Source organism: Phlebotomus papatasi, chromosome 1 (genome assembly GCF_024763615.1).
Source record: "Phlebotomus papatasi isolate M1 chromosome 1, Ppap_2.1, whole genome shotgun sequence".
NCBI lineage: Eukaryota > Metazoa > Arthropoda > Insecta > Diptera > Psychodidae > Phlebotomus > Phlebotomus papatasi.
In genome coordinates this window covers 20,454,353-20,474,116 of record NC_077222.1, presented here as the reverse complement: position 1 = coordinate 20,474,116, position 19,764 = coordinate 20,454,353, and the positions used below count along the sequence as shown (strand labels likewise).

The window sequence follows — 19,764 nt, the reverse complement described above, 5'->3', positions numbered from 1 at the left end:
AATAAAAGAAGTAGCAATATGATTTTTTGTAGAAAAGAAAATATAAAGAAGAAAATAATTGTGGATGCATGGTTAAAAATGTGCTAACACTTGCAGATATGTTTTCAGCATATCGCATGGTCCAGCCGGCCAATACGATGTATATGGGAGTCCCCACGGTACAGAGTGTGACGGCCACCAATGGGGCCGCTGCCAATCAGCCTCAAATCATGTATACGGCGATGCCACAGTATCAGACACAATGAGACGAACTCAACACTGAGGATACAGCACAAACAACCAAGAGGATTAAGAGATAGAAATTTTCATTTTAGGGCTCTCACTCTGTCCACAAAAGCTATCAAAAAGCAAAAGATATTAAAAAAACAAAAAAACTTGTACAATTATTGCTACTTATACTTTTTGAAGAAGAAAAAAAAAGTATTTTCTCATGAAAAGTATCTTTTTTTAATGAATTTTGCCGAAATATCCCAAATGAAAAAGACACATTTTGATTACAAAAAATCCTTTTCTATTTCAGATTTTTTTTTTTTAAAAAATTTAAAGAAAATTTCCTTTATTTTTTTTATTTTTAAAAATCATGACTAAAAATTTTTTTCAGTCAAAAAAAATGCTCTTCCCAGGTTGTTTGTGGTGAGGCAACATTTTTTTCTTGTCTCGCAAAAAGGATTTCTAAAACAGAAATTCTTTTTAAAAAAAATAGTAAATTTTATTTTGCTGTTCTATTGAAAATATCCATTGTGGGTGAAAAAAAACTACAAAAAAAAAAATCGCGCGTAACTGGACAAAATGTGTATGTAAAAAAACTGAAAATATTCCCATTTGTAATGTTATAAGGAACATTGGATTTAATCAACTAAAAAATAAAAAGAAAAAAATAATAATTTTGCATATAGAATGAAAATTGAAATAAAAAACAAACATTCAACGTGAGAGACGTAGGATTAACAAAAAAAGCAAAAGAATTAATTAAAAAAAAAGGTAAGAAAAGTGTGAAGAGAAAATCTAAATATCATGGGGGGAAAATGCGCATTGATTTTTAAAGAGAATGGGTATTGAGAAATGTGTGATATATGTTAAAAAGAAAAGGAAAAATAAACTAAAGATAGCGGAGAAATATATTAAAAATAGAAAAATTACACTCGAAACACTTTTTTTCTCGCGTCAGAACTTTTTATTTTTTATTTAACGGATGTGTGTTTTTTTTTTGCTAAAATATTCAAGCATTTTTATTTTTGCAAAAAAGAAAAATCCGAGCGTAATAAACTTTTCCTATTTTAGAAATTTCAGAGAAAAATTTATGATAAACCTTTTGGCAATACAGCAATGCTAATATTTTATTTATTTCCCAATTTTTTTTCCTAGTTTAAACATTTTTAAATTAACTCAATTTTTTTGTGGTTTTGTGTGAAAATAATTTGTTTTTTGGGACAAATTTTGGAGGAAAATTGAGTTTGGAAGGTATTTAACAAGTAAATGATGGAAACATAGTGACATAGAATACAGTCAGAGAAAAGTTTACTATGAGGCAGTTGCTAGAAAGCTGACATATTGGGCGTAATTCGTTATTTAGCTTAAAAAAAAAGGAAAGTGAGGTTATGTTGATCCTAACCTCAAAAAATGCTTTCGGGCTTTTGAGTATAAAAAACCGCGAAATTTTCTGAATGCAATTAAATTTTGACTATTTTGTTAATTGGATAGCATTTTTACATTTCATGCAATGCTCTGAGATATTCGACTGACAGCTGTCAAATACACGAGTATTTGACAATACACCCAATCTCCCAAGTATCGCAGAGCTCAGTGTAATTTCTAAAACAGTTTCCAACTGTTCCAAATTGAATTGTGAAATTAGGCACCTCTTTCCATGAAATACACACCAAGTCTATTAATAGATTTCCTAATAAATTTGACAGTTAAAAATTCGATCGCCTGCATCAGTAATTTAGAACAGTTGGGAACTAATTTGAGAACTCAAAGTACGCTGAGTTCCCCGATATTCGAGTGATAGCTGTCAAAAAAGCCAAAAAATCCTCCTCGCATGGGTTTCTATCTGACATTTTCGGTCGTAATCCCCCAAATATCGAAGAGCCCAGTGTAATTCCCAAAACAGTTTCCAACTGTTTCAAATTGAATTGTAAAATTAGTCACGTTTTTCTATGAGCCACACTCCAAATCAACTTAGATTTCCTAATAAATTTGACAATTAAAAATTCAATCGATTGCATCAGTAATTTAGAACAGTTGGGAACTAATTTAAGAACTAAAAATTAAAAATTCTATTCATAATTGAGGGATTTGAATTAAATTAGATAATCTGGAACTTTTAAAACTTTCTTATTATTCGGGGAATTTAGAGAATGTGACTGAATACTTGTCATTCTCTGATTCATCCAAAATATTTTAAAATTTAGTAAGGTTAGAATGGAGAGGATCTAATATCTTCATGATTATTGAGTTCATGATTACCTTACTTAGTCTCTGAAACGAACAAATTAGTAAAAATAATTTCTTCTATTCTCAGAAATTTCGAGTGAGATGCTTTCGATAAGCATAACCTTTTTTATGGTTATGTTTCGCATAACCTTACATATTATTAAGAAACTTCTTAGGTTAATAAATAGATCAGGCTCATTATCATAGATTTTTTTGTGAATATTAAAAAATAGAGAACAAAATTATTTTGTATAAATTGGTATAGAAATTACATAACCTAAAAAATGCAGTCTTTGCATCATACTAAACACAATTCTAAAAAAAACTTTATAAAATGATTTCGTATGTTTCTGTGGGAGATTTTGCATATTAAAAATCCTGGAATTTTTGCACCATTTTGTGGTTATGGGAAAAGTAAACAGCACAAATAAGCATAACCTAGAAAAATAGATTTTGGCAGCCAAAAGAGTTTTGAAATGTTCATCGAAATATATTAAATAGTTGTATTATATTTCCAAATGCTGAAATTTGGACACTAAGAAAAAAACGAGGGTGCGATTAACTTTTTTTCCTCATAACTTTAACACTTTTTTGGTGTAAAAATATATCAAAATTTTTTAATGTTAATTTTACAACTTTTTAAGGGTAAAATGAACATGGAAAAGGGTAGCTTTAACCCCTAATACACCTTAAAAGCATAATATTTACTCTGATTTCAGATCAATACTGCAGGGTAAAATAAAACATTTCCGGAATGTTATTTTAACTTTTTCGGATTTCTTTCAGTGGCTGTAAAATAGGGAATCCTAAGGGTCCGAGCTTTTATTAAATTGTTCATTTAGGTTAAGTGACTTTCAGCTTAACCTCACTTTGAAATGTCACCTCATATTTTTGGAGTTTTCTTCATTAGAAGATTTCGAATATTTTGGAGATTTCAGGAAAAATATTTTAAGATCTACCTAAATTTGAGCTTTATATTAAGCAAAAAAATACGGATTTTTGAAAATATCACATCGATTTTTACCTTATTTTCAGGTCAAAAGTGATATTTTTGCTTCTAAATTTAATTTCACTCTTCAAATTTAACAATTATCTGCTTAAAAGTGTTTTATAAAAAGTTGTAACCTCTCGTCTTAGGTTACTTCTTCATCTAATTGAGGTTATATTTATTAAAAAAAAGACTTTTAAAAATTTGAAAATAAACTAGAAGTAGCAAGAAATGTATGTAATGTATATCCGATCAGCCTAGAATATTTCTGTTTTAAATAGGTCTACCTAATAGAAATTGTTCTTATACAAAAAGAAATTCTTAGCTGAACGGAGATATACATCACTTATTTTATCCACTTCACGCTACCGTCTTAATTGAATTTCGTTGGGTGTTTTTGAGGTTATGTTTGTCACAATTATTTACGGAAAATGAAAAATGAAAACAAACTAGAAGATAAGAGCTACGGTAACATCAAATAAGTTTAGAAACTTTATTAAATATACGAAAGGTGATGTTGCTAAGATAAATCTTATTTTACAACATTTCTCGTGTATATAAAATTCCACAACATATCTAAGGTTATGTTTGCCACAATAATCCGGAAAAGGGCAATTACAAATAACCTAGGAGTTACGAGCCACCGTAGCCTCAAATAAGTTGAGAGAGTTAGTTCTATGGAAGGTTATGTTGTAAAAGTAAAATTGACTTTGCAACATTTACCGTGTAAAATAACGCCACAACATATTTGAGGCTGTGTTAGCCATAATTATTAACGGAAAAGGAAAATTGAAAATAAACTAAAAGATACAAGATAACATAGCCTCAAATGTTGAGAAATATGTACGAGAGGTTATGTTGCGAACTTACGCTTCTTTTAGCTATACAATCTCTTGTATATTTAAATAATTCCTCAACATATTTGAGGTTATGGTAACCAAAGTATCTTACGTCCAAGGAAAATTGATCCTGTTTGAAGATACAAGATAACATAGCCTCAAATATGTTGAGAAATATGTACAAGAGGTTATGTTGCGAATTTACGCTTCTTTTAGCTATACAATCTCTTGTATATTTAAATAATTTTCTCATCGTATTTGAGGTTATGGTAACCAAAATATCTTACGTCCAAGGAAAATTTATCCTGCTTGAATTGAAAATTGATTCCTTCTACTATGAATTGCAGTAATACAAAATTGAAAACAATCTAAAAGATACTAGTCTCTCATAACCTAAAAAATGTGGCCACTCTTGGTTGGTAGAATTGTTAATATCCTTTCCGAACGGATTCTTTTCTCCAAGTTTGCTGCCACGGAAATTAATAAATAATCCCGAGTGGTTTATGGCAAATTGGGATAGGTTTTTGCATGAATAAAATCCTTGGAATTGTGGTTATCTATGAGATGAAACATAACCAAAAAAAAACTGATCTTGGGCTGAAGCAATAATTTGCAGGGAATCTTCACTGGAATAAGTTTACTTCTAGTTTTAATGGCACAAACTTGCAGGTTATGTCACATTCAACATAACCTCAATGTAGAGCTCTTCTCGATTTTAGAAAATTCCACCACAATGTTTGCAGGAAGTTTCTTTTTTTCACAAAAAAAAGTTCTATGTTGCTGTGTTTCCACAATAATTCTATCTCAATTGAATTAAGAGAAAAATTTAAGTGAAAATGAAAGACCTGAAAATTCATTGATTAGTAATTTCCCCCTCAAAGAGATAAATGATTGGAAATCAATAAAAAAGAAGCGTATAAGATTGAAAATGGATTTTAAGTTTAAGAGTGAAGGAGAAAAAATATATAATCAATCAGACAAAAATATTTATAGTGTCTGAAAATCTTTGTAAATATTGAAAAGGATAGAGAGTTGAGAGAAGAAAGCAAATAAAGGAATTAATTATGAAGACAAAAAAAATCGTGAAATCAAGCAAATCAAAGCAAAAAAAATATTCTCCATTTTATGAAAAAGAAAATCATTAACTGTTTCCAAAAAAACACTGAATTATGTAAATACAGAGAATAAAACAAGAGGATATTGTGTAAAAAAAATACCGCAGAAGAAAATATTTAGGGGTGATTGTTGTGGGAAACAAAATATAAAAAAAAAATAAAGTAAAATGAAAAAAATAATTCTATTGAAGAGAGTGAATTGTGGGCTGAAATTAGAGAAAGATAGAAGAGGAATATTATCACTAAAAAAAGCGCTGCATAATTTATTAATTAACGAGATGAAGAAGGAAGAAAAACATGATTTTAGTGCAGAAAACAATTAATCGACTGCAGAAAAAAAATATGTTGAGGGTGAAGATATATTTTTATACGATATATGCTTTTGATCCCGTTGATAGTCACGAAATGGTAGATCCTTTATCGTCATTTTTTTTTTAACTTGGAATTTGGTGATTTTTTTCTTTCAGATGATCGGTTGAAAGGACACAAAATAAATTCGATTTAATAACAAAATAGAGAAAAAAATTAAGTCACATTCCAATAGCATATCAACTGCAGACAACGAGAAATATTTGTTCAAAATACGTTTTTTGAAAAAAATTGAAAAAATCTTTTGGGATTGATCACTTTAAAAAAATATTTAATTTTCTATAAATCATTTAATCGCGATAAAATAATCTCTGAAACTCCTAAAAAAACGTGTCCTTAGCATCTATCAATTCGACAACATTTTTAAAAAAAAATCATCTTGAAAACACTGAATGTCGATCAACGGAAAGTAATAAAAAAAAGAAGAAAAAAATATTTATTTTATAGAAAGATCGAAAGAAAAACCAATAATATTCAATTGCCTCATCTTTTTTGCAAATGAATATAGGAAGAAGATTAAAAAAAAAGAACCTTGGAAGAAGTGGTTTAGTAAGTCGAAGTATGTTTTATATAATAAACAATATACAACTTTAATTAATTATGAATGAATAAAATGCCCGACGGACGTGAGGAAAACAATATTTGAGAAATGAATTGAGAATGGATAAAGAGAGAAATATTGGCTTGGGGAAGTTGAATTTTGAAATAAATATGGATTCTAAGGAGGTTTGGTGAAGATGTGCTGAAAGGAAGATGGAATTGTAGCAAGTAAGTTGATGATGAAAAAGTAACTGTAAGAATATTAATGATAGTTACATTTTAGATAGGATACAAATATGAAATGTAATAAGAGCACATTGATATAAGAAAGAAATAAAATAAAAATTTGGAAAAGCCCAAAAAGATGTTGTTTCAATAAGGTTGATAATTGTGGTTATTTGAGGTTAGGTATGGCCTAACCTCAAAGAGAATGTCGTAAAAGAACTTCATGTTCAATTTGACGCGTAATTTTCTAAATAAACCCAATGAACCACATATGCTCATCTTTTTAACGAATTATTCCGCAATTTGAGGTTATGTATGACCTAACCTTGAAAAAGGATCGCATAATACGTGAAATTTTTGAGGTGGGTATTTTTTCTTGTTAAGAGCTCTGAAATATTTGATTATTCATTCCCAAGGGTCCCGTAATCGGAGCACCATGCTTCCACTTGCTCGATCAAACACCAACTAACCTCTATATCCACGAACACCATCCTCATCGTCAGTTTTGAGATATGAGCCACCGTCTGCATTCAGTAGACACTACCCTCTCTCCCAATTGAGCATTTGGGGCAAAAAATGTCATCCGATTTATCGAGAATTTCTGACGTGAACAACATAACCTATAAAAAATTTACATCATAATTCTCATAATTCATTAAAAATCCCACATAAAACCTCAGTGATAAAGAATATCGATAAAAAATATAATAAATAAAATCATAGCAAATTTTAAAATATTTGCTTTAATAGCCAAATTTGACCAAACGCAAAAATTATGAACAAACTTTTTAAAATGCACCAGCCATCCGAATAAGACAGTAGCCCAATTGAAAAAGAGCCAATTGAGTGAGAATCTACTGTATTTTTTTATTTTCTAAACGGATTATTCTGTAATTTCAGGTGGAATTTACTAAAATGGACGTTATTAAGTGTGATTTATTCATAATCACACCTATTTCCTAAAAGTATTATTCTTGTATTTGAGGTTATGTATGATCTAACCTTGAAAATAAATTTATTTTACATGAAATTTATTATGTAGACCTTATTCTATTAATTTACTAAACAAATTCTTCTATTATTTGAGTTGAGGGTGCATACGACATAACCTTGATAAAGAAAATTTCCTAAGTAAACCTTATTTTCTCAGTTTTCTCATCTTCTAATCGAATTAATTTGTAATTTGAGGTTATGTAAGATGGATCCTGGAAAAAGAAAATTTTTTAACAATGGATCTAATTTTCTAAATGGTTTATCCTAATTTCAGAAATTTCTCTTGTTCTGTATATGATTCAATTTCTAAAATAACTTTAATTTACAGAGAAATCTTTTAAATAGATCTTTATATTCATATTTGCTAAATCAATTATTCTCGAATGCAGGTTACGTGCCTAACATCGAAAAAATAATAATTTTACGCGACATTTTTTGGGTAGACCTTGTTCTATCAATTTCTAAACGGGTTCTTTTGCAATTTGATGTTGTGTGTGGCTTATCCCATTAAGGACGATTGGATCATCCGTGACCCAAAAATGAAATTTTTTCCTACGGCCTTAAGCTGTATTTTGTTCTAAAAAGTAAAAAAAAAAAATTCTAACCCTCGATTTTTGACCTTTTCGTACTTAAAGTATAAGTTCAAGTATAAGTTCAATTTCTGAAAATTTTGAGAATTCTATATATTGTGCTTACTCAAAAAGCTTGTGCTCAATTTTTATGGTTAGACTTAATAGAACCTTAAATTCTTTTTCGTATTGACTTAATAGCCAAATAAAAGGATTAGGATGAGGTTTTTAATTCTCATATTAATTTGACAAAACAGCAGCTCATTAAACAATAAATAGCCGTGATTTTTTAGGTTAGGATTTGGTTCACTAAAAAATTATAAAGAATTCATTAATTGGTTTTTCTTCTTATGACTCCATTATTTTTTTTTTTTCAAATGATGCAGATGACTTATAACAACCTGAGAAAGAGCATTTCCATCGTTTGGCTCTGGAGGTTGGTTACCAACGCTAAGACGGCGGTGGATGCAAGAATTGCTTAATGACAAATCTTTATACATTTACATATCTTAATAAATGTATCCCTTTTCTTCTGCTTTCAAGAGCACTAGCTCAAAAGCATGGTTATTAAAAAAATAAATAAATAATGCCCCTGATTTTAAGGTTAGGCTTAATGCAAATATCTAAAACTTTTCGAATTACCCAATTTGGATTACATAATAGAATTATATTCCTGATTTCAATTTCTTAAAATTCTGATCATAAGACCTATAAAATCTCTTTAATTCCAAACATAAACGAGAGGCAGGTATCATGTTTTAAGTTAAGTGAATTTGAAGATCCAATTTTCTATTAATTTTATTTTGTTACTCCAAAATTTGAGAAATAGAAAAAAATAGTTACTCAATTTGGAAGTTTTATTTAAAAGTAAACTGCTTATAATATTAATTTATGAAATTAGTATTTGAGATTGCGTTTGTAAATTGTGACCAATTTCTAAAAGTCTTTCTTGAAAAATGGGTAATTAAGACTTCATCAATCAAATATTGGTTATTATTATTTTTTATAATTTTTTTTTCAAAATCAGCAAATTTATTCATGTCGCGATCTTTTTTTTTTATAAAACCGAAATTTTCAAAAGAGAACGATTCCTAATAATAAAAAAGTTTAATTCGTTTAATTATAAAAGGTTAGAATTTTATTTCTGGAAGTGTATCTATGAATAAAAGGATTAAATTATTTACAAATAATCTTTTAATGCGAAATAAAGAGGTTTTCTGGGTTTTCTTTAAATCTTACAATCCGTATTAACGTCAAAATAAGTTTGTTCTGGTAGCGTTTTGTTTTAACCATTAACGTATATGTTTCATTTGATTTTTATTCGGTTTCAACGGTTCTTGCACGCCTCTGTCTTACAACTTTACAGAACATGAAAAATTCGTCTAAATCCCAAATAGGGGCACTCTAACCTCTAATTCAGACCTGTGCTCGTTAAAAGTCGTGTAATATCGGAAATTTTATGTTGATAATTTTAATGGAAATTACGGAAATTACAGTCATACTGGTAACACTAATCCCGCTCATTCACGGTGCCATAATAAATATTTTTGCGCCAAAAAGGCATAACAGAAATAAAAACTCATATAGAATTGTCTTCTTGATATCTTTGTCGGAAGACAGATAGCTGTTCACTACACATCCTTTTACTTGAATCTTGCAGAAATATAAAGAAATTAAATGCAAATATCACTACAAATGGAAAGTTCTTAAATCGCGCGCAAGTCAACTGTGAGAGAGAGATAGAAACACAAATAACTCACTTGACAAACGTCTGGCGGTGCTGCAGTTGCAAAAAATCTCTGAAATACGACAAAATATTTTCTTCTTTATTTTATGCTTATTAGGAGGTCGTGTCCCTTCTTGTAATACGAACTTTTGTATTCCTTATTAACCAAAATAGTGTTGTACAAAAGGGTTTTTCTCAAACTTATCCTGAATTTTGGGACAGTTCAAAAGAATATGAGTCTTACAGCTCAAAATTTCATCCCAGTGTTTTTGTTGTAATATCGACAATTATTCACAATTAACCCAAATAACTGTATTCAACTAAATTATTAAAAGGATTTTCTTGTGAAAATGACTTAACTCTGAATTAAACAATTTTCACATTAAAAAAAAACTGATTTTCTCTACGTGAATTTTCGCGGCATTTCGAAGAATGCCAGCAGGCACCACCATCAATTCTCTTCGGCTTTTCTTTTAGCTCAGCTGCTCTAATTTCTGAAAAAATCATAAAATAGCCAAGAAGCAACCGAAGCAACAAATAGTGTGAGTCATAAAAAGTAAAAGTGGAGTACTGTACTTGGTTTTGGAGCTACAACATTTTAGAACTATTTTTTTTAGAAAAAAAACTTGGAAATATTTTCGCGCCAAAAAAATGGCCCGTAGATAAAAGGATTTCAACACCTGAAATACGAATCTTTGACGAATAAGAAGAAGAATAAAGTGAGGTTAGATTTACGCAAAAGTGAGCTGTGAAAGTGAATCCAATGTCCCGAAAATTGTTGATTTTGTACGGAAGTGAGACAGGAACTGCTCAGGATTTTGCCGAGCAGGTATGGCGGGAGTCCAAGAGATTCTATTTCTCCGGACCAGTGCTTCCCATGGACTCGTATGACGTGAGAAACTTGGTGGATGAGGAACTTGTTGTGTTTGTTTGTGCAACCACCGGACAGGGCGATGAGCCTGAGAATATGCGGAATTTCTGGAAGTTTCTGCTCCGGAAGAAACTTCCCTGTGACTCCCTGCAAAATCTTAAGTTTGCCGTACTGGGATTTGGTGATTCTGGCTACTTGAAGTACAATTTTGTGGCCAAAAAACTCCACAAAAGATTGCTGCAACTCGGTGGAATTGCTCTTATGGGAGCAGGTGAGAAGAATAGAGATTTTGGGCAATTTTCAGGGGGTTTAGGGACATAATTTTGTTTGTCGCAGGACTCTGTGATGATCAACATGATTTAGGACCAAGTGCCACATACCTGCCTTGGCTGGAGCAATTGTGGGAGAAGATTCTTCAGCTTCATCCACTTCCCAATGCCCAAAGTGCTCTTGAAGAAAGTCCCCGGCAGTTCCGTTGGGACGTGCAAGCTATCGATGAGGATAAGGAAAATAATTCTAGTGTGCGTAGGGAGACAGAAAACATCTACGCGACTAGCTATGCGCTCCTGAACTCCCAGAATCCTGCCGTGAGGCTAACTCTTGAAGAGAACAGGAGAACAACTCATGAGCTTCATTTTCAAGATGTTCGCCTCATTAGCTTCAAAATGACCAATGCAATCATCTGGCAACCTGGAGATGTTCTAGTTCTGCGTCCTTGCAATGCTGAGGATCGCGTGGTGGAACTTTTCAACCTTCTCCACGAGCACAATGTGCCTCTTCATCCGGAGACTGTGGTTGAAATCCGGGAAATAGATTCAGGTAAATTCAAATTTTCATACTAAAACGCCATCTCGCGGATTTTTTTGCTAGCTCAAAGTGTCAATTTTTGCACGTGTTTTTGTGGATTGTGAAAATAAACAAAGTGATTTTGTGAAGAGGATTATCAGCAAAATGCTGAGAAGACAGGCCAGATTGCGACGTGAATACCTGTACAGGAAGTCCGTGGAGGGGAAACATAAAGCGCTGCAGGAGAAAAAAGACCGAATAAAGCGTAGTCTCGAGGAAAACATCCCAATTCACGGAGACCTTCGAAGGGAAGCTCTGTCGCTCCAGGAAAAACTCAAGTGGAACGATTCTGGACCATCTGCTGCAGCAGAAATTGGTGGGGTGAGTGGTGGAGCCAATACGGCAAATTCCCAAGATGATGAATATCGCTATGCTGGCTGCGAAGATCCCAAAATCATGATCACAACTTCAAGGGATCCCTCTGTGAGGCTCAAGATGTTTGTCAAGGAACTTCGGTTGCTCTTCCCAAATGCCCAGCGGATGAATCGAGGGAATTACGAGGTTAAGCAAATGGTACATGCTTGCCGGGCCAATGATGTCACAGATTTCATTGTGGTGCACGAGACAAGGGGAGTTCCGGACAATTTGGTCGTGTGCCATCTCCCACATGGTCCCACGGCCTTCTTCAACATCTCAGGAGTGGTGATGAGGCATGACATCCCAGATATTGGGCCAATGAGTGAACAGAAGCCTCAGTTGATTTTCCATAACTTCAAGACTCCTCTGGGAATCCGGACAATGTCTATCTTGAAATATCTGTTCCCGGTGCCAAAGGAAGACTCCAGGAGGATCATGACTTTTGCCAATCACGATGACTTCATCTGTTTCCGGCATCATACGTTCCAGAGGGTGAATGGGAAGGTTGAGCTGACGGAATGTGGTCCTAGGTTTCAGCTGAGTCTCTATCGGATTCAGCTGGGAACTCTGGATGAGCTGGATGCCACAGAAACCGAATGGACACTGCATAGATACATGAACACTACGGCCAAGAGGAGATTTCTCTCAGATGACGACGGATGGGAGCAGGACGACGATGATATTCTTAATTCAAATTCCTGAAAAATTTATCAAAAATAAAAATTTCAATTGAAAAATAAAATTATTTTGTCGATTTAAACTGAACAGTACGAGATTTCTACTTGGAGATTCACTGTTTTTTTTATCTCCGTGCGTGTTTTAAATTGGTCATGCCGAGAGGTCATTCATTTAGAGAAAAAGTGACATGGAGTTCCTGTTTCTAGAAACACGGGTAAAAATGGTTATTTTTTCCCGCTTCATTCTCAGAAAACTCAGAAAACTCAGAAATGATTGAAATCGAGATCGTACATTATTCTTAGTACACTTTTTGTTTTTCGTAAATGAGTTTTCGCAATTCTACAAAAGTTTCGGTATATCCATTTTTTTATAGCACATTTTTCGTATGATTCCTACGATTTACTAAAATAAGATTAAATTTTTGCTTATTTTATAACTCTTAACGATAATATTATTGCCTCAGATTACGTTTCTAGAAACGTTCTAACAATATTCTAAAGGTGTTCTAGAAAATTTATATTAAAAAGATTTTTTAGTTTACTTAAAAAATCGTCATAAACCCTTTTAAACCGATTTTGATGATTTTAAGTAGTTCAGATAGTTGATAAATTTTGTTTTTTTTTTAACCCTTTAAAGACGATTGGAACACCGGTGTCCCACAGAAGAAATTATTTTTCCTGACAATTTACGGATATTTATTTCTAATATTTATACATAATCATAAAGTAGAAGGATGTAGGAATCTAGTATATTTTTTGCAAATCTCTAGCTATTAGGTATATATTAAATATTTAAGCACAAATATGTGGAATTTTAAGTTCTCGAATTGGTTAATGAATTTTAGATTTTTTTATATTTACAATTTTTTTAAGCAAAACCCTTTCAGATCTATAAACTACAATAACTGCACATAATATTTTTATTCAGAGTGAAAATTATCATGAATTGGTATTTTCAGGAAAGCTTCTTGAATTTCATGGGACATATATGTTCCAATCGTCCATAGAGGTAAAAAACACCGAATCCGTCTCTGTTGGATTTTTCAAGGTTTGAGGTTGGAATATCTCTTTGTTTTGGTTATTTGTGCATAAAATATTCAATTATTTGTGAAAACTTGTGTGATAAGGGTGGAGTAAGTACTTTTGGCCATTTTAAGGTTTCATGTGCTTGTAATTTTTATAATCTTTATTTAAATAAAATGAAATTTTGTACAAAGATACCTTAAAGCCGTTTCTTCCTAATAATCCAAGCGAATTTCCAATTTTTTTGGATATTTTAGTGAAAAATGCATTTTATGCAACTATGCATGTTTCAGTACTTTCGGCCACTTTGTATGCACTTTTGGCCATTGTGTAAGCACTTTTGGCCACTTGTTTCCAATAGAATTTTAATAAAATAACAGAAGAAATAGCTTTCGAAAACTTTCACAAATACACAGCACAAGTCCTATTCTTATTTAACACCAATTTTATGTGATTAATTAGAGTATTTTAAACGTCTTTTTGCACATTTTCTATTTGATGTAAAAATCAGTCAAAAAGTCAGATTGTTTTTACTGAAATCCGCGAGGTGCACCACGTGTAAAATGTATGGGAAAATGAATGGCCAAAAGTACTTAAACAGCCGAAAAAAGTAAGCTCTTTTAGCCACATCTTATTTTCATTTAATTTGTTAGAAAATCTTATTAAGGATGATATCACAATAAAATTTAGTTAATTAAGAAATAGACTATCACTGAATAACATAAAATATTTTCATCAAATATGTGAAATAATGCAAAACAATTTCTCTTAACATTAACAAGTTTCTTAAGACTCTCATGTTTTTTTAGTGATTGTTTACATTGTCGAGAATTTCTTTCAATAACTTAGAATTAATCAAGTCGATACAAAATCAAATATGGTTTTCTGATTCGTTAGATTAGATATCACGAAATAAGACCCATTTTCCTGTTCTAAATAAACTCATAATTGCCTTACAATGTGATTTTACTTTAGGTGGCCAAAAGTGCTTACATGGCCAAAATGGTCTGACTCTACCCTACGATATATATTATATATTTTTTTCCTTTGGAATTCAGCGTTTCATCGCCTGATTTTTGAACTTGTACAGTAATGCTCATTTTCACAATCGATAACATTTTCAATAAATTGTTTATTCCGTTTACCTCACAAAAATAATAAAGCAAAAGAATAATTTAACCACCCGGAAAATTTGGTGTGTTTTTTACCTTTATGAACGATTGGAACATATATGTTCCATAGTTTTCCAAGACTCCTCCTAGGTACTGAAAAATTTTTTTCTAACCACGAATTGCTTATTTAAGCCAAAATATTAAAAGAAACTTGATTTCATTGAATTTCGTTCAGCGGATATCCTCTCGTCCCTAAAGGGTTAAGGAAAAGAGTGAGAAGATAGCTTTAATTCTTCTTTAAAGCTCCCTTCGCATACGTTTTGTTTTTTATTTAAAATTCGCCAATAATCCATTTCCACATCGGTTCAAAAATTCTTTAATGTCTTAAACATTTCCAAATGTGCTTTTCTGGCTCTTCTTGGTGGAAATTGTATTAAAAATGTGAAGAAATTTTGAGAAATTCCACGTTTGGTTAAAGTTTTGAGACCCTCGGGAACTGGGCTAAACCTCTAGTCTGAAGACGGTCTTAGGTCTGAACAGTGTCGGATTTAGGCGGGTTCCCTGAGGCCACGGCACCGGGCCTCCACATTTTAGGGGTCTCCACATTTAAGAAGTGTACCATAGTTATAATCGTGAGAAAATAAAAATTATTGACAGAAAAACTCTAAATTAAATTGCTATTAGCGGTTAGAGCACTTAGGGTAACGGCTCATAATCTAATTTATTATTTTATTATCCTAATTTATTATCTCTAATTTATAGGCAAAAAATCTAGGAATTCTACTGTTTTCTTGGTATACAGGGTGGCTGAAAATAAAATGCAACAGACTAAAGAGCTATATTATTTTCTTTTTTTATGTTTAGCTTTTTTAAAATAATACGTCTCAGAGAGCATTTGCTTGCCGATGTGACGCAAATTTCGTTCAATTTGTTACTTCACTTTAGGGACAATGAATAGCGATGAAGCATTTTTTTTAGACCTCCACCAAAGCATTTTAAAATGCTACTAGTACCCCTGTACCAAGTTATGTTTTCGAAAAACGAAAAGTTTAATTACATTCAGGTTTTGAAGAGCCCTAACGATCCTGAAAAATATACCGCGACATTAAATTGTCATGCTTAAGCTCCATTACGGTTTAAAAAAACTTTTACAAAATATTATCGAAAATGCTTTTGTAGGCTTTTGGTCAATATAAATGAACTATCACTATACAAAATATGAAACCGCTGTCACCAGCGGTTTGACAGCTATGCGCTCGAAACTTGTTGCATTTTTTTCAGCCATCCTGTAGTTCGAGTAGTAAAATTAAAGTCTCAGCTTTTAGGTAAACTTAAAGTTGTTCAAATTTACCTGTAGGATTGAAAAGCATTATATTGTATAAAATTTTAAAGCTGTCGCACTGTTGGAAAACGTAAAATTTTTGGGGCCCCCACAAATGGGCATTGGGCCTCCAGATTTCTAAATCCGGCCCTGGGTCTGAAGCCCATATAAGTGCCTCTAGAGGTAGTTTTACGAACTTCTCAAGTTCAGCAAACTTTTAATATAGAAGTACCCTTCTTAACTCTTTCGCGTCCATAGGGTAATGTCATGACTCGGGGAAAAAAGTTTTTTTGGGTATTTACGTTAATTGAAATCTATCTGTTCGTGCACGACATCATAAAAGAAGGATGTAAGATTCTTGGCTCATTTTCTCAAGACTCCAGTTAGATTTCAATTAACCCTCTAACGGGTAAGACCGCCTCCAGGCGGTCTTCACAAAAATCACATTTACAGCGACAATAAAGGTTTTATTTATTTAAAAGTGCTATAGTGTCCTCGGTAATAGTCTTATATATAAACATCTCTTGAAAGTTTGAATTCATTTTGACCCTTAGTTTGGTTGCTATTCCCAGTTTTGTGTGACAGGTCAGAGAAAAAGCAACAAAAAATATTTGTGCAAAGAAACTCATTTCCAATTTCCATAAAAATACCGATTTAAAGTTATCTGACTAAAATAAATTTATTTTTTATTGAAAGATATGTCATTCTACTTTGTATATTTTATTTAAAAAATTTGAAAAAACTAAAAATGTGAATTTTAGAAGCAAAAAGAGTTTCAAAAAAAATTTATATTTTCTCACGTAGCGCCTAAACTAAAATAGATAATGAAGAATGGATGGTTTTTTCGACTTTATTGGATCATAATTATCCTAGAAAACATTGTTTTAGAACTTTTTTTTTCGCATATTAAAGAAAACACCGTTAGAGGGTTAATGTAAATAGCCAAAAAGAAACTTTTTTCCCCGGGTCATATATGACCCTATGGACGCGAAAGAATTAAACACTAAATTTAACAACAATTTAAAACACGGAATAATGATATTCAATACAAGAGTTTTAATTCTCAAAATATTCCATTAAAATAGCTTTTTTTCTCAGCAAATGAATAATTTAAACTTAGGATTTGATGCTATTTGAAGCTTCTGATGAACTTGTACTTAAAATTTCTGGACTTTTTGTTTGCGGTTCTGGTCCTTTTGGGATCTTCCTTGGGATGCTTTCAGGAGGATTTCCTTTCAATACAAAAGACAAATTGGTTTGGGAACGTACCAATGAACTTCTTGACATTGAGAGAGTCGGGGAAACTTGATTGCTAAGGGATTTGGGGAAGGTGTCGCAGGGGAAGTTGCCTATTCTAGGTGTTGCCAGTCGAGATCCAAAGGCTACGTTGAGATCCTGTGGGGACTTTTTCATTCGTTTATAGCGGAATTCTAGAGGATCCACTCGAAGTTTGCTGTACTTGGAAATTCTGCTCTTCACAGAGGATCTCTCGGTGTCTTCGGTTGTCTTGGGTACTTTTGGGGATGATGGAACTTCCGGTGCTGGAGATTTCTTTCTAACAGTCTGAACTTCGTTCGGAGTGAAAGGACTGGGAGTGGAAATTTCTGCAGGAGGAGTTATGGGATTAGTCGTAGGCTCTATTTCGCTTCGAGGGGTTAAGGTGGAAGGGGTATAAGTCCGAGCAGAATCGGAAAATTCTGGGATATTTTCTCGGGATGGCACAGGATCAGGATGATCTCCCATAACCTCAAAGTGTCCTACTTCTTGAACTTCCTCATCGCAATCTTCCTCTTTGTTTTCTTTAGCCACAATCTCTTCTCCTGAACTCAAATCTTGCAAAATTGAAGATAGATTTTTGGTCCTTCGAAGTCGATCCTGTAATCTCTTCATTCTTTTCTGTTTTTGAGCCTTTTCCTGGCGAGTTATTGACCATTTTGCGACTGTCCAGAGGGCGATTGAAAAGATGAATGTGCCAATCATGAGGAAAAAGATAACATCTTCATTGGATAGGACTTTCTTCAGCATTTCTAAACTCTCCCAAAAACAATCACCACATTTTTTAGGAGTTAGAGGTCCTTCTATTTCTTCCATCTGCATTGGGTCGTTCTTCTTTGGTTCTGGTGCCACGGGAGATTTATTGAAAGTTGAATGACATAAACTCGTGATCAGGGATGTAATGTTTGGGAGTTCTATGTGTAATTTCCTGAACATGTACATGATCTTGGAATCCAGTTGAGAAAGAAGCTTATCGGGCTTATCCCTGCATCAGCAAATAAACTTTAACCAGGAATTTTCACAAATCGAACAAATAAAATACAAACTCCTGGGATTTCTTCAAACAAAAATTCAATGGATACTTTTCAGAAATGCCAGTTCCTGACTTCCTGAAAGCCCCAATCTCACTGAGATCTCTGGCTACACAGTATTGGGACTTGAATGCCATTCCACGACCACGTGCCTTTGCTCTTCTGGCCAGAAACTGCCTCAATGAGCTTGAACGTGAAAAACTCTTAGAGTTCTCATTGCCAATTGGTCAGGAGGATCTCTGTGCCTATGCTAATCGTCCACGGAGGACAATTGTCGAGGTTTTAAGAGACTTCCCCCATGCCACGTCGAGATTAACCCTGGAAATCCTCATGGAAGTCTTTCAGCCAATAAAACCTCGATCATTCTCAATAGCTTCGTGTCCGGAAGTTGGGAAACTTCAGATTCTGGTGGCTGTGGTGGAATACCGAAGTATTTTGTCCACTCCCAGGCAGGGATTGTGCTCCACGTGGCTGAAGAATTTGCCAGTGGGAGCGAAAATAGTTGGATGGCTGAAGAAGGGAACCTTGAAAATACCGGGAGACCCTGCAAAGCCTTTGGTGATGGTGGGTCCAGGAACGGGATTGGCTCCCTTCCGGAGTGTTTTGCTGCAGAAGGAGGCTAAGTTTGTGGATGGGAGATGTGGGAGGAATGTCTTGTTCTTTGGATGTCGGAATCGTCAGGGAGATTTTCACTGCGAGGAAGAATTGAAGAGAATGGAAGGGAAGGGGCTGCTAAAAGTCATTACGGCTTTTTCCAGGGATCAGGAAGAGAAAATGTGAGTTGTTTGGGTGAAAGGGGGGAGATATTTTCAGGATTTATGAAGGTTTTCTTGCAGATATGTTCAGCAGAGGATCAGGGAGAATGGAGAACTTCTCCGGAGTTGCTTAAACGACCAGGGAGGATACTTTTTCGTGGCTGGAAGTTCCAAGAACATGCCTCAAGCTGTCAAGGAAGCTTTGGGTGAGGTGATTGGGCAGGAGAATGTGCAGGAAATGCTCTCAAATGGACGGTATCAAGAAGAGACTTGGTCATAGTCGCAGAGATCGACGCCGAAAATTTTTCGGCGGCTGCGGCTCGCTGCGCGCCGGCGCACCAGCCGAGGATGTCGGCTGCGGCTCAGCCAGGCGCGCCGGCGTTTTTTTTTCATATCTTTCGATTACAACCACTATTATACACCGATTGTCCTCAAAATTAGAATATTTTTTGCTAGAATTACAAAAATATTCATGGAAAACGTTTAGTTCCAATAAAAACTTTTAAAGGAAAAGCTATCAATTTCAGAATTAAGCATAACATTTGCCTATTAATAATAAAAAAAACGCACAATAAAGTAAAATGTGAATTTCATTGGCATGTGATAAGGAAAATAATTTTATCTGAATGACAGAATGCCGAAAATTTCTCAAAAAGGGGCAAGTTGAAACAAAACTGAAATTATTTTAGAAGAGAA

At 33.3% G+C, this 19,764-nt stretch overlaps 3 protein-coding genes across 4 annotated transcripts in view; all 3 read left to right on the top strand.

The window, feature by feature from the left end:
• Nucleotides 1-6,650, top strand: part of LOC129798163 (nucleolysin TIAR-like) — a 28,112-nt gene extending 21,462 nt beyond the window's left edge. The window contains exon 3 of one of the 2 annotated variants that reach the window (XM_055841166.1): nt 97-6,650. In XM_055841166.1, coding sequence (XP_055697141.1) covers nt 97-245 — 149 coding nt within the window. In that variant the 3' untranslated portion in view covers nt 246-6,650. The remainder of the gene's footprint in view (nt 1-96) is intronic. The other variant, XM_055841167.1, reaches the window with a different exon arrangement.
• Nucleotides 6,651-10,505: 3,855 nt separating this feature from the next.
• On the top strand, nt 10,506-19,651 carry LOC129798161 (NADPH-dependent diflavin oxidoreductase 1). The gene is made up of 4 exons (XM_055841163.1): nt 10,506-10,942; nt 11,008-11,490; nt 18,372-19,089; nt 19,150-19,651. The coding sequence occupies exons 1-4, from the start codon at nt 10,564-10,566 to the stop codon at nt 19,346-19,348; spliced, it is 1,779 nt and encodes a 592-aa protein (XP_055697138.1). The 5' UTR covers nt 10,506-10,563; the 3' UTR covers nt 19,349-19,651.
• Nucleotides 11,562-12,616, top strand: LOC129798162 (U3 small nucleolar ribonucleoprotein protein IMP4). The gene has a single exon (XM_055841165.1). The coding sequence runs from the start codon at nt 11,623-11,625 to the stop codon at nt 12,574-12,576; it is 954 nt and encodes a 317-aa protein (XP_055697140.1). The 5' UTR covers nt 11,562-11,622; the 3' UTR covers nt 12,577-12,616.
• Nucleotides 19,652-19,764: the final 113 nt, after the last annotated feature.

Excerpts from the sequence above, each read along its gene's own strand:
- LOC129798161 (XM_055841163.1), top strand. The coding sequence starts at position 10,564 with ATGTCCCGAAAATTGTTGATTTTGTACGGAAGTGAGACAGGAACTGCT. Across the intron at positions 10,943-11,007 it reads AATTGCTCTTATGGGAGCAG|GACTCTGTGATGATCAACAT; the intron begins GTGAGAAGAATA and ends TGTTTGTCGCAG. Across the intron at positions 11,491-18,371 it reads AATCCGGGAAATAGATTCAG|AAATGCCAGTTCCTGACTTC; the intron begins GTAAATTCAAAT and ends GATACTTTTCAG.
- LOC129798162 (XM_055841165.1), top strand. The coding sequence starts at position 11,623 with ATGCTGAGAAGACAGGCCAGATTGCGACGTGAATACCTGTACAGGAAG.